The 15,363-nt window shown below is 45.0% G+C and overlaps 1 protein-coding gene across 1 annotated transcript in view; it reads left to right on the top strand.

Moving 5' to 3' along the window:
- LOC127583130 (solute carrier family 15 member 2-like) overlaps positions 1–15,363 on the top strand; it is a 137,663-nt gene that overhangs the window by 69,017 nt on the left and 53,283 nt on the right. Inside the window, exon 8 of the mRNA XM_052038912.1 lies at positions 4,620–4,710. Coding sequence (XP_051894872.1) covers positions 4,620–4,710 — 91 coding nt within the window. The remainder of the gene's footprint in view (positions 1–4,619; positions 4,711–15,363) is intronic.

Genomic DNA, 15,363 nt, shown 5'->3' with positions numbered 1-15,363 from the left:
TTAAACCTCACCTAAGACTATCTAACCCCTTCCTCCCACATATCCCTCTATTTTAAACTCCTCCATATGCTTATCTAGCAATCTCTTGAGCTTGACCAATGTACCTGCCTCCACCACCACCCCAGGCAGCGCATTCCATGCACCAACCACTCTCTGGGTAAAAAACCTTCCTCTGATATCTCCCTTGAACTTCCCACCCATTACTTTAAAGCCATGCCCTCTTGTTTTGAGCATTGGTGCCCAGGGAAAGAGGCGCTGGCTGTCCACTCTATCTATTCCTCTTAATATTTTGTACACCTCTAGCATGTCTCCTCTCATTCTCCTTTTCTCCAAAGAGTAAAGCCCTAGCTCCCTTAGTCTCTCCTCATAATGCACACTCTCTAATCCAGGCAGCATCCTGGTAAATCTCCTCCGCACCCTTTCCAACACTTCTACATCCTTCCTGTAATGAGGCGACCAGAACTGGACACAGTACTCCAAGTGTGGTCTAACCAGAGTTTTGTAGAGCTGTAATAATAAAAATAAATGGACGAACGCTGAGATACAGATGCAATTTAACCTCAGTAACGAGGAAATTTCTAGGAACAATAATCAGGGACAGACTCTTGAACAAGTATGGATCGGTTAGAGAAAGACAGTATGGGTTGGCGAAAGGCAAAGTTTGTGCAACCAGTTCAATAGAGGATTTTAATGAAGAGGGTTGAGGAGGGAAATGAGGTGGATGTGGTGTATATGGATTTCCAAACGGCATTTGATAAGGTTTGATACCAAGATTGAAGGTCACAGAATGAAAGGAACTGTAGCAGCATGGATGAAAACGTGGCTCGCCAACGGGAAACAGAATAGCAACGGAAGGTTGTTCTACAGTCTGGAAGTAAGTGTAGCGTCAAAAGCAAAAAAAAAAGCTACAGTTGCTGGAAATCTAAAATAAAAACAGAAAGTGCTCAGCCTTGGACTTGAAACATCTACTCTTTTCCTCTTCCCACTGATAAGAGACCTGCTGAGTATTTCCAGCATTTTGTGTTTTTATTGTAGAGGGGAACTTGACTTGGCCATCGCTTCAGTGATATACCTGACTGGAATGTGCTGCGCAGGGTACAATTTCTAAATCTGCAAATGATACAAAAGTCTGTGAGGTGTGAGGAGGGCAGTAACGTTCCTCAGAGCTGGTGGAGTTGGCAGATAGGGGGCTGATGGAATATAATGCTGAGAAATGTGAAGTGTTATATTTTAGTAGGTCAAATGAGAAAAGGCAATGTAAACTAGAGGTGCAATTCTAAAAGGGGAAGGAGAACAAGATATTTGTTTTAATAAATCCTAACAAGGTTGTGAAATCTAACATTGCAGTTTGAAAGCAGTTATCAGTCTCCATTGTGGAATACCACACTATTTCAGAACAGCTGTCAGCACCTAACCATGCAGTTTAGAGCTCATCAGACAACTCTTGAAGGCACAAGTGCATAACCCCACCAGCACTCTTCCATCTACTGGAGAGTGGTACACCCAACGTCAGTGATTCCTGAAGGCAGTAAGCAACCTCTCATAAAAAATAGAAGTAGGCCATTCGGCCCCTCAAACCTGCTCCAGCATTAAAAGCTTACAATTGATCTTTTACCTCAGTGTCACTTTCCTAAACAAGCTCCACATTGCCTGATTCCCTCAATATCCAAAAATCAATCCTAAATGGCCAACTCCTTATTTTCATTCTGTGACCGGCCAGGTTTTAGAATAGCTCTGCCAGGGGAAACATCATCCCTGCATCTACCCTCCTATAACATTTCGTACATTTCAAAGCGATCACCTCCCATTCTTGTAAATTCAAGAGACAACATATCCAGTCTGCCCGAATACTCCTCACTGGCCAAGCACCCGCCCCCCCCCCCCCCCCAAAACCAGGAATCAGTCTGCTGAACCTTCATTGTACAGCCTTTATCACAGGTATATCCTGCCTTAGGAAGGGACACCAGCCCTGTTCATGATACTCTGGAGGCAATCTTGCCTAGACTGCACATAATTGTAGCAAGGCATATGCAAATCCTCTTGCAGTAAATCTCAGCATACTATTTGTCCTCTGAGTTCTTGTTGTATCAGTGGATAAATTTCATGTGATTGTTGTTCAAGGATTCCCAGGTCGCTTTAAATATCAATTCATACTCCTAACATTTTAAAATTGATATAGATTGTGATCCGCTGGGGCCCAATCACTGATCTCTGCGCTGCTTCACTTTATGCTCACTCTCTGTTCTCTGTTTGTTAACAAATCCTCATTTAACAGTTCATATTACCTCAGTCTCATGTGCTCCAATTTTATTTAATAATCTCTTGTGTGGCACCTATACAAATACCTTCTGAAAGTCCAAATACACCACATCTACTGGATTCCTTTGTTTACTCTGCAGGTTACAACCTCAAAAAGTCTAACAGGTTTGTCAGGCATGAAATCCCTTTTGTAAATCTGTATTGATTCCCTCCAGTCCTATTACCACTTTTGAAATGGCTGTTTTCCTTACAAATCAATTCTAAATTCTCACTAGTCTGTTTTTCCTCATAGTGGAACTGGATTCGCTACCTTATATTTCATGGGTGAGTCGATGCTTTGGGTCAAAACCCTTCATCTGGACTGTCCAATCCAGATGAAGGGTCTCAACCCGAAACGTTGACTGTCCATTTCCCTCCACAGATGCTGCCTGACCCGCTGAGTTCCTCCAGTGCTTTGTGTGTTGCTCCTGACTTCCAGCCTCTGCAGTCTCTTGCGTCTCCTCTCTCTTCTATGGGAACTGTTCCAGAATCTCTGTAATGTTGGAAATCTCTATCAGTGCATTCACTACAGCCACCTCTTCAAAACCATGGGATGCAGTCATTGGTTCTTGGGGATTATTTACTTTCAGTCCCATTACTTTCTGGAGTACCTTTTCTTCCCCAAAGCTAATTTCTTTCAACAACTCATTCACTCTGGACCTGTTGCTCCCTAATGCATCCGGGAGGTTTTCTGTGTATTCAGCGCAGACAGAAACAAAATATTGCTTTAATTTCTCTGCCAGTTCCTTATTCCCTAATATAATTTCTCCTGTTGCAGTTGATTAACTCCCACTAATCTGCATTCTGTAGGAGCTGGTACAGGCTGTTTTCATGTTTCTCGTTTGGTTATTTATGTTCCCTGCTCTTCCTTTACTTGTTGATTTCTTGGTCCTCCATAATGACTTCTGATTTTTTTCCGTCTCTCAGTTTATGGATCTTTTGGGCAACAATGTAAATGTTAGCCTTTGGAATGATGCCGTTTTTAACTTATTTTGTGAAGTGGCCAGACCATTTCTTCTATTGTTTTTTTTGTGCCTTGAAGGTATTAATATTTAATGGAAACTATGCATTATCTCTTTCAGTGTTATCCATTGCCCACTTCCTGTCATACCTTTCAATGCAGTTTCCAATTTACCCTAATTAACTTATGCCTCACAGCTTTGTAATGTAGTTTGCAGGCACGGTAGTGTAGCGGTTAGCGCAACGCTTTACAGCGCCAGAGACCCGGGTTCAATTCTGGCCGCTGTCTGTAAGAAGTTTGTACGTTCTCCCTGTGTCTGTGTGGGTTTCCTCCGGGTGCTCCGGTTTCCTCCCATATTCCAAAGACATACAGGTTAGGAAGTTGTGGGCGTGCTATGTTGGCGCCAGAAGCGTGGCGATACTTGCGAGCTGCCCCCAGAACACTCTATGCAAAAGATGCATTTCACTGTGTGTTTTGATGTATGTGTGACTAATAAAGATCTTATCTTATCTTATCTAGTTTAGTTTCAAGATCCTGTTTACAGATTGAACAAAATCACTTTCATTCTTTGTTTAAATTCTATCAGATTATGGTCACACTATCCTCTAAATGCTGTTTACCTATCAGATTATTAACTGTTGCTTTCTTATTGAACAATACTAGACCAAATATAACCTGTTGCTTCATTGGTTTCTCAACATACTGATCTGGAAAACTATCTTTTACACATTCCATGAATTTGTCCTCCACAGTATTATTGCTAATTTGTTCTCGTGCTTCTCGTGCGAGAGCAAAGTCCAGTCTGTTTAATCTCTCTTTATAAAATAATCCCCTCATCTCAGGAATTAATCTCAGCGTTACTGAGAGGGACCTTGAGAGGCCTCCTCCTAGGTTATGAAGAAATAGGGATATGGAAACATGTCCAAAATGGTTTAAACCTGCACTAATTCAGTTTGCAACTTTACAACAGTTTTTTTGACTTTGTGCACGCATATTTCCAGGCTCTTGTGACTACTTAGTTCCATTCATGACCTCAGAATATCGCTAGTCTATGAACTATTTACATTGAGCTATTTGTTTAATGTAAATTCATCATAGAACCCTGAAAGACGTGTACATACGAGTGCATTTTCTCTGTAACTGTAACACTTTATTCTGCATTCTTTGTTGTTTTACCTTGTACTACCTCAATGCACTGTTGTAATGAATTGATCTGTATGAACGATATGCAAGGCAAGTTTTTCACTGTACCTTGGTATATGTGACTTTACACTTTACATGTGAGAGTGCGGGGGAGTGGGTGAGGGCGTGTGTGAGGACATGTGTGTTGTTACTAACTGAGTTTGTTTTCTCCTTGCAGGAGAAACAATACTGGGTGTACTTTTCACTTTACTACTTTTTGATGAATTTGGCATCTTCAGTCTCTGGGATTGCCATACCGATTCTGAGAGGTAAGGGAGCTCGGTGAGTGAGTGGTAAAGCCCATTGGGAATGAGTTCACATCTGGCAAGCTTTGCAGTCAGTGCTGTCAGGGGAAAGCGTCGGATGTGAGGAAATGGAGCAGGGGAACATATCTGGGCCATCCCGCAGCCATCAGTAGATACCCGAGACCCCTGCAGGCTCATAGCGTTACCCTGAGCAGAAAGACTGGGAGACGAGAGGCTGGTTGCCTGGTGAGATCAATCTCTGTTACACTAAGAAACCCACTGGTAGAAGTCCCATCATCGCCTTTGGCAATGCTGTGATGAAGGAATCTTTATCTTGTCACTCACCCTACAATAGTGAATTGCACCCAAGTAATTACATCTGATCAGTGCTGATGTCTTCCATTGAACCTTGATGTGTATTATGATTAAAGTGATTCTGACTGTTTTCAGTGTCTTCAAGCCGTCTCTAATCTCTTCCACTCTTATCTGATCTGTCCTGATAGCTTCCAGTTACATCCGATGTGCTTCCGTCACTTCCAGTTACACCTGCTTTGTTCCAGTGTCTCCCACTGATAACTAATCTGTCCCAGTGTCATCCAGTAATATCAAATGAGTCCTCCAAATGTTCAGCAATACCATCGGTCTTCCAAATGTTGGGTAATAGCTAAGCAGTCCCCAACCTTTCAGTGATTCTGATCAGACTCACCTGCTTCCTGTGATACTTGCTTTCCATTTCATCCATCTCAGTGACTTTGAATGATATCTAAGATGACCCAATGTCCTCAATTGATAAGATGAGATTAGATATCTTTATTAGTCACGTGTACATTGAAATACACAGTGAAATGCATCTTTTTTTTGCGTAGAGTGTTCTGGGGGCAGCCCGCAAGTGTTGCCATGTTTCCGGCGCCAACATAGCACACCCACAACTTCCTAACCCGTACATCTCTGGAATGTGGGAGGAAACCGGAGCACCCGGAGAAAACCCACGCAGACACGGGGAGAACGTACAAACTCCTTAAAGACAGCAGCCGGAATTGAAGCCGGGTCGCTGGCGCTGACTGCTACACTACTGTGCCTGCATTTGCTTCAAGTGATATCTGCTTTCTCTCAGTGGCATTCAGTGATATGAGTTATGACCCAGTGCCTTTGAGTGTTTCACTTCCCTCCATTATCCTCCAGTGATTTTTTTATTACCTTTTCTCCAGTGCCTGTGAGTTATGTGCAGTGATTAGTAGTGAACGCGAGGTCAAGGATTCTCCTGGGTGGAATTTGTTCTGCAAGAAGCACATCCGATACAAATGTGGTTGTTCTTCCTCTCTGCCAGTCTCTGGCTGTTACTTTCATGCATGTATTGCTTATTGCAATCTCAGACAAGTTTGTAAGACTGCATGAAAAGGGTCAATGATAAAATGAGCTGGAAGAGATGAAAAATTTACGGAATTCCAGAACTTGGGGCCAAGGTAGCTGAAGGCTCAATATGGAGAGACAGAAAAGATTTGCAGAAAGAGGCAGTCACAGAGTAAACAGTAAGAGAAGTCTTATAATTAAAAGTTTCTGTATATCTGCATGTGCAGAAACTCATCAGATAATATGAAGTGTAGGGAAGAAACTTGTTCTTTCAAAACAAATTAACAAAAGCCATTACCATGTTAAGAAAGAGACTGAAAGGAAATAACTTGTGGTCTGTATAATAACTAATTTATTTGGTTAATGACGAATTGATCAGGGAAATGTAGAATCAGAATTGGGAGAGCAAAATAAATCATCAGTTCAAAAAAAAGTCAATGATTGCAGTGTGCAACATTACTTCATCCCTGCACTTCAAGAAAGGAAGGAGTAGACCAGTTACCCTAACATCAATTTTACCCCGTACTACCTCGGTGCACCGCGTAATGAATTGACATGTACGATCGGTATGCAAGACAAGTTTTTCACTGTACCTCAGTACAAGTGACAATAATAAACCAATACCAACACAAGTGGTGTAAATACTGTTGGAATATATTAATAGGGACCTTGTAACTAAACAATCGTAAAAGCAGAACATTATTTTTGCAGCCACAACATGGATTTATGTCAAGGAAATTATATTTGAATTGTATCTATTACATTTTTGAACTAGTAACTAATAGAATATATAAGAGGGAAAAATACGAGAAGGAATCTGGCAGAAGGCCTTGTTGGCAATTTGAGTCGGTCAGGCAATCAGGTGTATCTGGCTATATTCTAATAACAGTTCTCTCTGAAACCATGTCCACTGTGTGGTCCATTCTATCCTCTCTCTGCACCACCTCATCAGTGCCCCATCATCCAAAAACACCATGTCATCCACTCTCCTCACCACCTGCATGTTTCCGTCGTGTCAGCCAATCATCCTTTTGCTTTCTCCTGGCCTTGGAGTCCGAGGTCCCCGGTGCTCCCGTGTGGTTCTCACCCAATGTCTACAGCGTAGCTGTTGGAAGGCTTTAGACTGTGAGTGAAGGAGTCTGCAGATGGTCAAGGATGGTTCAAGCAAATCTAAGTCAAGAAGGTCCATCTTTACCCTCTCACCTTGAGCCAGTAGTCTGGTTCACAGGCAAGGCTTATTCAGAGTGGTAGGTTTGAGAGGATAGTTTCCAAGTCAAAGAGCAGATCAGGTCTGTCATCTATTGGAGGAGAGATTGCTGAACTGATCTGATCAGTTGCGTTTGTGGGCAGAGAAATGGCAGATGGAGTTTGACCTGGATAAATGTGAGGTGTTGCACCTTGGTAGGACTAATATCAAGAGGCAGTACACTCTTAAGGGCAAGACCCTTAAAAGTGTTGAAGAGCAGAGAGACCTTGGGCTACAAGTCCATGGCTTATTGAAAGTGGCTACACAGGTAGATAGGATGGTTAAGGAGGCTTATGGAATGCTTACTTTCATTAATCGAGGTATTGAGTACAGGAGTCAAGAAGTTATGATGCATTTCTATCGAACTCTGGTTAGGCTGTATTTAGAGTATTGCGTGCAGTTCTGTTCACCTCACTGTAGAAAGGATGTCGAGGCTTTAGAGAGGGTGCAGAGGAGGTTTACTAGGATGCTGCCTGGATTAGAGGGCATGTGCTATCAGGAGAGGTTGGACAAACCTGGGCTTTTTTCTCTGGAGTAGCGGAGGCTGAGGGGTGATCTGTTGGAAGTGTATAAAATTATGAAGGGCATAGGTAGGGTGGACAAGCAATATCTTTTTCCCATTATTGAGTGATCCATTACCAGAGGGCATGCATTTAAGGTGAGAGGGGGTAGGTTCAGAGGAGACTTGAGGGGTAAGTTATTTACTCAGAGAGCGGTGGATGCCCGGAATGCATTGCCTGATAGGGTGGTGGAGGCAAATTCATTGGGGGCATTTATGAGGTGCTTGGATGGGCACATGAATGAGAGGAAAATGGAGGGATGTGGGCATCTGTAGGTAGGAGGGATTAGCTATGTCGGCAAAACACAGTGTGCCGAAGGGCCTGTTCTGTGCTGTACTGTTCTATGTTCTATGACACACCCGAGCCCTGTCGAACACCGGTGCCCAAATCTATGATGATAGCAGTCTAAGCTTCTATTGCAGCGCTTGGCTTCCATTGTGCAGCAGGGGAGATGAAACATCAGTCGTCAGATCTGGTCTGATCGTTAGATGGGCAGTGTCAAAATGGCACTGACCACCACTAATATGCTACAAGGGATGGGCTCCAAGCTTTGCACAAAGCCTGGTGAAACTTGCAGCTGGGCTCCTTGATCTTGTACCTAGGCTATCTGGCTGATTGGCCAAGCATTTCATTCGGCATGCGGATCAGTTGATTTCAGACAGTTGAAACTTAGTTCTTATCATAATCTATGCAAAAGAACTCGTATCTTGTCCACTCGTTCCCCATGACTCACTAAATTAACATCTCATCAGTATCTGAGCAGCTAGCTGTGAGAAGTGATGGGTGCCTTCTGCTTCCTTCCAATGTTGTTGCTCAGAACTTCTGCTGGACCACCTGGTTTCCTTAAAGGTGGGGTAAGGGAGCTCGGAGTGGGAGGTGTGTGGCAAATGAAGGAGACAGATGACTTCAGCAGGTAACTGGGAAACCATATGGAATATTGGGCGTGGATTGTGAGGAGCTTATGACTACTGTCATCTATGGTCTCCGCGGTACCTGAGGCCGTGGACTGCAGCCCCAGCATACTCTGCTCTGGAGTGGTGACCTGCGGGAGATGTGCTTGACCCCAGTCTCTCTGCTGCTATTGCAACAATTGCGCACCACCTTGTCCTGCCTGAGAGAGGGAACTGTGTCCGTCAGTGTCACGTTTGGTCGATGAAGTTGGAGGAGGTGGAGTTGTGAGATGTGGGTGTGAGGCTTGGGGTAGTGGTAAGTTTGCAATAGTGCGATGAGAGTTAGGTGGGTCCTGCTCGATGGGTTGTTAGAGATGGCTAACCCTGAGTGCTGATGGTTTATTGTATTGAGCAGTGCGGAAGGGCGTTTGTCATGCTTTAGAAGAGAACAAAATCTACTGATCTTGACCTCATAGGGGCAGGTCCGGTAATGTAGCAGTTAGCGTAACGCTATTACAGCGCCAGCAACCTGCGTTCAATTCCAGCCACTGTCTGTAAGGAGTTTGTACGTTCTCCCAGCGTCTACGTGGGTTTCCTCCGGGTGATCCGGTTTCCTCCCATATTCCAAAGACGTACGGGTTAGGAAGTTGTGGGCACGCTATGTTGGCGCCAGAAGCGTGGCGACACTTGCGGGCTGCCCCCAGAACAATCTACGCAAAAGATGCATTTCACTGTGTGTTTCGATGTACATGTGACTAATAAAGAAATCTTATCTTATATATGATGTCATTAAACTTCTTGGCTCTTGATCCTCGGGGTTTGACTCCAGACATTCACTTCCACAATATTCTCCACCCACTGGCACTTCACCAGGTGGCATGGGGGCATCCTGGCCTCTATGGGTGGAGGGCAGGCATAACTTCTCTAGCCCAAGCAACAAACAAGATGCTGGAGGGATTCAGCGGGTCAGAAGCATCTGTGGAGGCAAATGGACCGTCGACGTTTTGGGTCAAGACCCTGCATCTGCGCTTCAGACCATTCCCCTCTGCAGATGCTGCTCGACCCGCTGAGTTCCTCCAGCATCTTGTGTGTTGCTCCAGATTCCAGCATCTGCAGTCTCTTGTGTCTCTACTTCTGCACACCCACCTCATCCACCAGAGCAATAACTAAAAACGAACACGCTCACCCCCTGCTGTTGCCGTCACCTCTATTCTACATCTCTTGTCAACCACGGTTCCTTCACTCTGCCACCCTTACCCTGCCTCAATGGGACAAACCTATCCAGAACCCCATGCAAGTACTCCCTGAACAACCTCTACATTCCCACTGTGCATTTCCCCAAGAACATCTGTTCCCAGTTTACGTTCCCAAGTTCCTGCCTAATAGCATCATAATTCCCCCTCCCCCAATTAAATATTTTCCCATGTCATCTGCTCCTATCCCTCTCCAAGGCTATGATAAGGGTCAAGGAATTGTAGTCACTATCTCCAAAATGATCTCCTACCGAGAGATCTGAAACCTGCTCAGGCTCATTGCCTAGTACCAGGTTCAATATGCCCTCTCCTCTAGTCGGCCCGTCCACATACTGTGTCAGGCATCCTTCCTGGACACACCGAACAAACCCCATCTACCCCCTTTACACTAAGGAGGTGCCAATCAATATTTGGGAAGTTGAAATCACTCATGACAACAACCCTGTTATTTTTCCACCTCTCCAAAATCTGCCTCCCGATCTGCTCCTCAGCGTCTCTGCTGCTGTTGGGGAGTAGAATACTTCCAATAGAGTGATCGCTCCCTTCCTGTTTCTGACTTCCACCCACACTGACTCAGTGGACGATCCCTCCAGGACGTCCTCCCTTTCTATAGCTTTAATACTGTCCCTGATCAGCAAAGCCACTCCCCCACCTCTTTTACCTCCGTTCATGTCCACTTTGAAACATCTAAACCCTGGAATATTCAGCAGTCATTCCTGCCCTTGTGACAGCCAAGTCTCTGTAATGGTCACCACATCACAGTTCCATGTACTTACCCATGCTCTAAGTTCATCACCCTTGTTCCTGATGCTTCTCGCATTAGACACACTTCAACCCATCTAACTGACTGCAATTTTGCCCTTTCAACTCACAATCTTTCTTCACATTGCATCTACTTGTACACTAAATGCGCCAACCTCTGACCTGTCACTTTGGTTCCCATCCCCCTGCCAAACTAGTTTAAACCCTCCCCAACAATTCTAGCAAACCTGCCCACAAGAATATTTGTCCACCTCCAGTTCAGGTGTAACCTGTCCCTTCTGTACAGGTCGTACCTTCCCCAGAAGAGATCCCAGTGATCAACAAGTCTGAAACCCTGCCCCTGCACCAACTCCTCAGCTACACATTCATCTGCCAAATCAACCTATTCTTACCCTCACTGGCACGTGGCACAGGCAGCAATCCAGAGATTACTGCCTTCGAGGTCCTGCTTTTCAGCTTCCTACCTAGCTCCCTATATTCCCTCTTCAGGACCTCATCTCTTTTCCTACCTATGTCATTGGTACCAATGTGTACCACGACCTCTGGCTGTTCACCCTCCCCTTCGGAATGCTGTGGACCCAATCCGAGACGTCCCCGACCCTGGAACCTGGGAGGCAACATACCATCCGCAAGTCTCTTTCACGTCCACAGAATCTCCTGTCTGCCCCCCCTTACTATTGAATCCCCTATCACTACCGCTCTCCTCTTCTCCCCCCTTCCCTTCTGCTCCACATAACCAGGCTCAGTGCCAGAGACCTGGTCGCTGTGGCTTTCCCCTGGTAGGTCGTCCCCCCAACAGTATCTAAAGCGGTATTGAGGGGAACAGTCACAGGGGTACTCTGCACAACCTGCCTATTCTCCTTCCTTCTCTGACAGTCACTCAACTACCTGCCTCCTGCAGTTTAGGAGTGACTGCCTCCCTGTAGCTCTTGTCTATGAACTCCTCGCTATCCCATAGGAACCGAAGGTCATCCAGCAGCAGCTCCAGTTCCCTAACACGGTCTGTAAGGAGCTGCAGCTGGACGCACCTCGTGCAGATGTAGCTATCAGGGAGACTGGAGGTCTCCCAGAACTCCCACATCTACTTCAGGTATTATTGACTTCAGTACATCCCCCAATTAGCTCTTTATGAAGGCCTGTTCAATAAATGTTGCATTAATGTAATCACCTCCATACATTTGAACACCCTGCATTGCTTGCTCTTGACTGCCATCCTAATGTGACCTGAAAGCAGGCCACAGTTAAGTTAAATAAACTGTGTTATTTGTTGTAGGTATTATACCTACAACAAATAACCTGCATTTGGCACACTATGGAACATCACAAACTCAACGATGTCAAACCCTGCCCTGGTAGCCTGCTAGTGCTTCCTACCTGAGTTCTCATTGCTGTCTTGCATCAGGACTTTCTTCCTTCTTCATAAACTGCGTTCTCCCCCTTCCTTCTTTCTCTGTTTGGCCTTTTCTGTGGATCCGTCTACCGCTTTCCCTTTTGAGGCCTCCATCTTGGGCTCAGTTTCTCCATCTGCAGTCCGGCTGGTGCTGAGCTTCAGCACCCCGACAGGACCCCAGCAACCACAGGTTGCCCGGTGCTCAGTCTTCCCCTGTCCAGATGATGAAGGAAAATGTGTTCTCCTGCCTGTTGCTTCTTTTTGCACTGGATGTTCTCACTCTGAGGATCCGAGAACAACCTTGATCAGATGTGTGTGGTGGGTGACCTGAACAATGAAACACACCTTAAACTTCCTTTATTTTCTCATCACCTGCACCTTGTCTGCACCAACCCCTGCCATCAACTTCCATTTTTGACCCGGAGTCCACTGCACAGTTCCCTTTCCTGGATGCTGGCTCGGCTTTCGGCCACTCTTGCCCACATCCTGCTTTACCTGCAGTGACTTTGCTTTTTTATCCCAATGGGTGCTGTGCATGTTCATGTCCAACCTCCATTTAGTCAGGACTAGCTACCTTGGGTGCAGTATGTGTCTTTGAATCTTGTGATGATTCCTGTCTTTCATTTTGAAGATAGAAATTTCTAAACAATTTCATTCATGGCCTATCCCATAACTTCTATGGCCTGACTTTGTTTCATCGTTAATGCCAGTCAGCTCATTCCTAAATTCAATAAATGCGGCACCTCAGGATTGGAATTCAAGTCTGGAATTCCAAGTCCACCTCCAAGTCTGGATTTAGAATGATAATACACCCTTGTAGATCTCCTTGTGCTCAGGGGCATCATTTTGTACAGAACATTCTTAACAAACAAGGCGCTGCAATTGTACTTTGAGTTGTTCACTCTGCTGTACATTCACCACATTCCCTCTGGGTCACAGTGCTGCTTCAAACTAATTAAACAATTGTTTCTCCTTCACCGCTCTCCCAACTCCAGGGAATTCATTTCAATTCCTGCCTTGAAGCACTCTATTTCCTGGCATCTCTGCATGTGGTTGGGAACTCTTATCAGAAAGCATCTGCTGAAGATTATCTCCCTGCCTCTGTGGACCTTTCACTGTCACCTGATAAGACAATTTAGTTTGATCAAGCTCATTACCAAGGGAAAAACACGATGATGCTGGAGGAACTCAGCAGGACAGGCAGCATCCTTGGAGAAAAGCAGGCGGTCAATGTTTCGGGTCAGGACCCTTCTTCAGGACTGAAGATAGGAAAAGGGGAAGCCCAATATATAAAGGAGGGAAAAGCAGAGCAGTGAAGTGGTGATCGGTAGATGCAGGTAAGAGATGGTCTTAGGCAGGTGCTGGGGAGGAGTTCTCCTAGATGCTGCCTGGCCTGCTGAGTTCCTCCTTCTACCTATCGGATGTATCAGTATTACAGTTGAGTCAAGGTAATGACAGAAACATGAGAGAGGAACTGGCCAATGTTGATTGGAAGGGGACCCTGGCAGGGATGACAGTAGAGCAGCAATGGCAGGAGTTTCTGGGAATAATTCGGAAGACGCAGGATAAGTTTATCCCAAAGAAGAAGAAGCATTCTAAAGGGAGGATGAGGCAACCGTGGCTGACAAGGGAAGTCAAAGACAGCATAAAAACAAAAGAGAGGGCACACAATATTGCAAAAATTATTGGGAAGCGAGAGGATTGGGAAGCTTTTAAGAACCGACAGAAGGCAACTGAAAAAACAATAAGGGGAGAAATGATGAAATATGAAGGCAAGCGAGCCAATAATATAAAAGAGGATACTAAAAGTTTTTGCAGATATATAAAGAGTGAAAGAGAGGCAGGAGTGGACATGGGTCCACTGGAAAATGATGCTGGAGGGGTAGTAATGGGGAACAGAGAAATGGTGGATGAACTGAATAAGTATTTTACGTCAGTCTTCACCGTGGAAGATCAGTAATGTGCCAGAAATTGGAGAGAGTCAGGGGGCAGAAGTGAGTGTAGTCGCTATTACTAAGAAGAAGGTGCTTGGGAAGCTGAAAGGTCTGAAGGTGGATAAGCCACCTGGACCGGATGGACTACACCCCAGGGTTCTGAAAGAGGCAGCTGAAGAGATTGCAGAGGCATTAATAGTGATCTTTCAAGAGTCACTAGAATCAGGAATGGTTCCAGAGGACTGGAAAATTGCAAATGTCCCTCCACTCTTTAAGAAGGGAGGGAGGCAAATGACAGGCAATTATAGGCCATTTAGCCTGACTTCAGTGGTTGGTAAGATGTTAGATGCCATTATTAAGGATGAGGTTTCGGGGTACTTGGAAGCTCATGATAAAATAGGTCAAAGTCAGCATGGTTTCCTAAAGGGGAGATCTTGGCTGACAAATTTGTTGGAATTCTTTGAGGAAGTAACAGGCAGGATAGACAAAGGAGAGACATTGGATGTTGTTTACTTGGATTTTCAGAAGGCCTTTGACAAGGTGCCGCACATGAGGCTGCTAAACAAGATAGGAGCCCATAGTATTACAGGAAAGGTACTAGCATGGATAGAAGATTGGCTGACTGACAGAAGGCAAAGAGTGGGAATAAAGGGGGCCTTTTCTGGTTGGCTGCCAGTGACTGGTGGTGTTCCGCAGGGGTTGGTGTTGGGTCCGCTACTTTTCACATTATATGTTAATGATCTGGATGATAGAATTGATGGCTTTGTGGCTGATGATACAGAGATAGGTGGAGGGGCAGGTAGTGTTGAGGAAGTAGGGGATCTGCAGAAGGACTTGGACAGGTTGGGAGAGTGGCCAAAGAAGTGGCAGATGGAATACTGTAGGGAAGTGTATGGTCATGCACTTTGGCAGAAGGAATAAAGGTGTAGTCTATTTTCTAAATGGGGAGAGAATTCAGAAATCAGAGGTGAAAAGGGACTTGGGAGTCCTGGTGCAGGATCCCTAAAGCTTAACTTGCAGGTTGAGTCAGTAGTAAGGAAGGCAAATGCAATGCTAGCATTCATTTCAAGAGGACTAGAATATAAAAGCAAGGATGTAATGCTGAGGCTTAATAAGGTGTTGGTCAGACCACATTTGGAGTACTGTGAGGAGTTTTGGACCCCATATCTAAGGAAGGATGTGCTGGCATTGGAGAGGGTCCAAAAGATGTTTACAAGAGATCACTGGAATGAAGGGGTTAATGTATGAGGAGAGTTTGATGGCTCTGGGTCTGTACTCACTGGAGTTTAGAA

This window comes from Pristis pectinata, chromosome 25 (assembly GCF_009764475.1).
Source record: "Pristis pectinata isolate sPriPec2 chromosome 25, sPriPec2.1.pri, whole genome shotgun sequence".
NCBI classification, from domain to species: domain Eukaryota; kingdom Metazoa; phylum Chordata; class Chondrichthyes; order Rhinopristiformes; family Pristidae; genus Pristis; species Pristis pectinata.
Note: the sequence above shows the minus strand (reverse complement) of the source record. Positions and strands in the feature narration are given on the sequence as shown.